At 47.5% G+C, this 5,391-nt stretch overlaps 1 protein-coding gene across 1 annotated transcript in view; it reads left to right on the forward strand.

Annotated features, from left to right (window-relative positions):
• The first annotated feature begins 3,528 nt into the window (after nt 1-3,528).
• The window catches only part of LOC118749891, a 31,900-nt gene continuing 30,037 nt past the window's right edge, over nt 3,529-5,391 (forward strand). The window contains exons 1-2 of the mRNA XM_036484661.1: nt 3,529-3,620; nt 3,680-4,777. Coding sequence (XP_036340554.1) covers nt 3,615-3,620; nt 3,680-4,777 — 1,104 coding nt within the window. The 5' untranslated portion in view covers nt 3,529-3,614. The remainder of the gene's footprint in view (nt 3,621-3,679; nt 4,778-5,391) is intronic.

Consider the following 5,391-nt stretch of genomic DNA (forward strand, 5'->3'; position numbering starts at 1 on the left):
AATAATTGCATGAAAAATTATATTTCTTGCCTTCATTTGATTAAAAGGAAAAAACATTTCATTTAATTTTATTTATTTGCAACAGCTGGCGACCGACGCAGCGATCTTTCTGCTTTGTGTTGGCCTTAGCGCTGCCAAATTTTGGATATGTGGACGGCTGCTTTGAAATTCGACGCTAACGCAACGCCAAAGTTGTATGCGAACCGGTCTCTATTCTTTGTTTACGCAAATTTTCCCATGTCTACATATCCATATATACATGCATACATATGTACATATGTCCTTGAACAACAGGCCACAAATGTATGAATATAACTCTAAAAAATTATTCATTCCATAATCTATGCTTATGTATGTAATAAATTTTATTTGGTGTTTTAAATGCTGCCCTAATATAATACTTTACATATATATATGCATATGTACATACAAGTATTAATATACTTTCGTGCATAATCTATTGACGTACATTCCCACATTTGTATGCACAACAAAATTACAGTTTAAAAACTAGTAAAACAGGTATGTAACTTTGGAATAGAAATCGCTGCATCTTTTAGGCGCATCAATATTACATAGTTACATCCCGAGTTAATAAAAGGAAGGTAATAAAAATGCATGTGTTGTATAGTACACTCGGAGCGCTCGCTCGTCGCTCACTCGTCTTTCCTAGCAGAGTGAGTATCCAGACAGCTACTTGCCTCGCGAGGCAACACGCAACCGCCTCGCTCGTTAATAGGAGCGCGAGCAAACAAGCAGTGCTCGCTCGTTTTGCGAGCGAGCCAAACTTCTCGTGCCTCGCCTCATTGCTGCTACGAGTCCGAGCTGCGAGCGCCTCGTTGTCTGCGAGGAATTGAGTAGGAGTTCGCTCGCTCGCTCGCTCGAACTCCGAGTTTTTGCCCTCCATGCTTTTCACCATTTTGATTTTGACTCTTTATTACCGCCAACAACTTTATGTGTATACATATTTACAAGCTGTCAAAATTTTGCATAGTCCCACGAGCTAGGTAAAAACTATGGCATTCATATTCACAACGAGAAATCTCAAACTTTTTGTTTGGTCTTTAAAAATTTTCTCTTTTTTATCAGTTGGCAAAGGCCCTCAGTGGCAGCGCTCCGAGCGTTGAGATAGTAATTTCATGTCAATTAGTAGAAAAGTTCCATGTTGAAAAAAACTTTTTATTATGGCGAGAAAATTTTACATTTCTGCTGTGCCAATTCGTAACTTTTTACTGCTGGAAATTTTTGACAGTTGCTATGGTGCAAAAGAAGTTGAGCAATTAAAATCAGAAATTATACAAAAAAGACTTGTCTTTACTGATATTTATGTAGAACTAAAAGCCATGCATTTATTAGACGCCTTATAGGGCATTCGCACGAGGCAATTTTACAGGCAACAAAAAGTTGAATGCGAAGTTGAATGAGAAGTTGAAAGTAAAAGTTGCCATCCCTATTCAGACGAGGCGATTTTCGATTCAACACGAATTGTTATTTACATTATTTAAAAATGAATTTAAATCGCAAAATTTTATCAATTGGCGTAAATTTGGTAAGCCAAGCGTTGGTAAAAGTGCTTTTTTACCAAATTTTACCAAGCCACTCGCCAGGTCGGCGAAAATCCTCCGGCTGAACCCTCCACGAGGGTGCCGACTGGTAATGGCCACTACAATTTAGGTTCTGTACGATGTCAGAATGGTGTCCAGCTAAGATCAGAAATCAGTGCTATGTGCTTAAGCTCCTCAATAGCTAAGTTATATGGAAATGGTTTTTGATCGTGGCCTATGGAGGTAATGGAGGAGCAAACCTCTCTAAAAAAGCTCTGGGTTGGAACAAGGTGTTAGACGACCCGTGCTGATGTTCAGCCTGGCTGGGGACCCAGATTAACAAATAGCCCAGTCTCGAACGGAGTGCTCCGGATACCTGGCGACCTCCAGTTCTATCAAGCCTTACCTGCGCACACGGACCTCTGTGCGGGCGGACCTCCATTGTCCGACACTCGTGGGACCAAAATTATGAGCGCAATTTACTACAAAAAAAAAACAACACAACAAGGAGGACGGCCCTCCAAAAAAACCGACAGGGGTGGCTCCAATTAATGCTACAGCCTCGAGCAGGGCATTTATCGGACCGCCAGTGACAGGAGTTAGAGGGGGCTTAAGCGGTAGGGCTGGTCCTGGTACGAGTACCATAGGAGGCAGAGGGGGGAGTGGAGGCTTGGGCAAACCGGTCTCCAACCGATTCATGGCTGGAGCTGCAGCGTCAGCTCCGCCTAGGGAAGTCAGACCCCAATCCACACACACCTCAACCCAAGGGCGGGGTACGGCACCTGCTTCGAAAATAACCCGGCAGGATGCCGCCGACATTCCGAGCAGCTCGAGGAAAGTTGCAAACACAGGCCTGGGGGGGTCGGCTAAACATGTTCGCCCCTCGAAGCAGGCCTATTATGACAAAAAGGCGGCCATGAGGGTCGTGAACAAGATCGGGGACCTGCCGACAGAGCAGCTCACGGAGGAGCAGGTTAGGTCACTGGAGTGGGCGAGGGGAGTAGTAGCCAGCTTGGGAAGACCGGCAGGCGCTGCTCCAAAAAGGCAGCGGTCTGCTGAACAGGCAGGGGGTGGGGTCACCAAAAGACCAAGAACAGGTGGCCATAAATACCCCACTTTCAGGGACGTAGTGAAGGGAGGCGGTGAGGTACTGGCAATCATCGACAGAGGGGAGGAGGAAGGGACTATCCCCAAAGAGAAGTGGAGGTTGGTGGAGGAAGCGATTGCCGAAATCTACCTCCAAGTCCTAGACGAAAATCCTGGACCTCCATCTCTCTGCCATGATTCCGGATGGTATCAGGGTAGAGCTAAACTCATCGCCTGCGAGGACCATAGGTCAGCCCAGCTCTATAGGTTGGCCGTTAGTAAGGTAGGTGAAGTTTGGCCGGGAGCCAAGCTCGAGGCCGTCAACAAGGAAGACATTCCTAGCAGACCGAGGGCTCGAGTTTGGATTCCGGCCAGACCCGCCGAGCCTGAAAGAATTGAGCGGATCTTCAGATCCTGTAATAAGGACCTGCCAAGTCATAATTGGAGGGTAGGGAAGATAGAGGAGCCAGTAGAGAATAGAAGGCAGGTGTTGCTGATCCTCAACGCCGAATCGCTAGCCCCACTGGCGCAAAAGGATTGGACGGTGAGATTCGGGTTCAATGACGCAACCATTCGAATCTACCGCAGCGACGAGCCGAGCTTGGACCTTAGTGAGGAGAGCGACAAGTCCGGCCTGCGCAGCGGTGGTGAAGAAGGGTTGCCCAGCAGCCAATGCTCATCTGACTCGGAGAGGCTATCCGGATTGGGGCCATTATTTTATGAAGAAGACCTCCTCGCCGATGACACCGAGGGTGAGGAGATCGAAGAGGCGGACGTGGATGTCACGATGGTGGAGGTAAAACGGACAGATTCTGATGAAGCTGATCCAGATCAACCTCCACCACTCTAAACTCGCGTCTGCGAACCTTGAGGTCCGCCTGGCTGCCGGTGGACTCGACGTTGCCCTCATCCAGGAACCGTGGATACACGGCAATAAAATCTGCGGACTTGGGATGAAGGGCTTTAAGCTTATTGCCGCACAAAATGCAGGTAAGACTCGAGCTTGCATATTAGCAAGGAACAACTTAAACATCTTCCTGCTCCCACAGCTTAGTGACGGCGATCTGGTAGTGGCAAGCATTGAGCTGGACAAAACCAGCTTTTGGGTAGCCTCTGCCTACATGGCCCATGACAAGGACGTGCCACCAGACGGGTTTCGGACCTTGGCCGAGGAAGCAGCCTTCAAGAACAAACCACTGGTTGCCTCCTGCGACGCTAATGCCCACAACTTGATGTGGGGGAGTACGGACACGAATGCTAGAGGTGAGTCGTTACTAGACTTCATTCTAGGGAACAAACTTAGTGTCTTGAATTTAGGCTCAGAGCCGACCTTCATAACAAAGAGTAGAGAGGAAGTTTTGGACATAACCCTGGCTTCAGACATGTTTGCCCATAAAATCAAGAGATGGAGAGTACTGAAGGAAAAATCGTATTCTGACCATCGTTATATTGAATTCGAAATAGATCTTAAGACCCCCCAAGTAAGGGAGTTCAGAAATGTTAGAAATACCGACTGGGGGGTTTACAATAATAAATTAAGGACTTTACTGCCAAAGATACCTCCCCGAGACCCCGCCACGCAGGTGGAGCTGGAGGGGTTGGTTAATCAGGTTACTAAAGCCATGAATAGTTCTTTGTCAGCCGGGTGCCCGGTTGTTCGATACAGGGGAAAAAGCAAACCACCTTGGTGGTCGAAACAATTATCCTTGTTACGTGAATCTAATAGGTCAATGTTCAACAAGGCCAAAGCCACGAGAGCAGCAGAGGACTGGGAAGCCTACAAGGCTGATCTGAAAGTATACAAAAAAGCGGTTAGAAATGCGAAACGTAAATCCTGGCAAAGTTACTGCAAGGGAATTGAGGAAACCACGGAAGCGGCCAGATTAAGAAGAATTCTTGCAAAGTCGCCATGCAACCTTGGCTATCTCAAGGGTCAAGGGAACTCATGGACTACGACGAGCGAGGAATCTTTAGGTCTCCTCCTGGACACACACTTCCCTGGAAATAAGCCGGTGGAACCTAATGACCCCCAGAATGAAGGGGGGCTATCTGATCTGGGAAACCGACTGATTACAAACGAAAAAATTGAATGGGCTATTAAGACTTTTGGTCCTTACAAGTCACCGGGACTTGATGGAATACACCCGGTAGAGCTACAGCAATCACGGGGTACTATCTCTCCGTTCATTGTGGTTATTATAAGAAGCTGTCTTAACATGGGCTACATCCCGCTAGGCTGGAGAGAGACAAAAGTCTCATTTATACCCAAGGCGGGCAGGTCCTCTCATACCAACCCTAAGGACTTCAGACCCATCAGTCTTACGTCTTTCCTTCTCAAAATTTTAGAGAGGATAGTGGATGATTATGTACGGGGCGTGATACCAACAAGTAGGCTCTCCCCAGCGCAGCATGCCTATACGAAAGGCAAATCCACGGAAACCGCCTTGCACTCGCTCGTTGGGTTGGTGGAAAAAAGTTTATTCGACAAAGAGTACGCTCTGGTTGCCTTTGTAGACATAGAAGGCGCCTTCAACAATATTAACGCAAGCGCCATAACGGGTGCCTTAGAAGAGCTTGGAGTTGACCAGAATGTGGCGGTGCTAATCGAGTCTATACTTGTCAGCAGGACGGTAACCGCTAAGCTCGGCAACACCACAATAAGCAGAAAGGTCTGTAGAGGCACTCCCCAGGGAGGGGTTCTCTCCCCTCTTCTCTGGAATCTGGCGGTGAACTCTCTGCTGGTGGCACTAGAGAGGGGGGG

This window comes from Rhagoletis pomonella, unplaced genomic scaffold (assembly GCF_013731165.1).
Source record: "Rhagoletis pomonella isolate Grant_MI unplaced genomic scaffold, Rhpom_1.0 Rhpom_scaffold_00077, whole genome shotgun sequence".
Lineage (NCBI taxonomy): Eukaryota > Metazoa > Arthropoda > Insecta > Diptera > Tephritidae > Rhagoletis > Rhagoletis pomonella.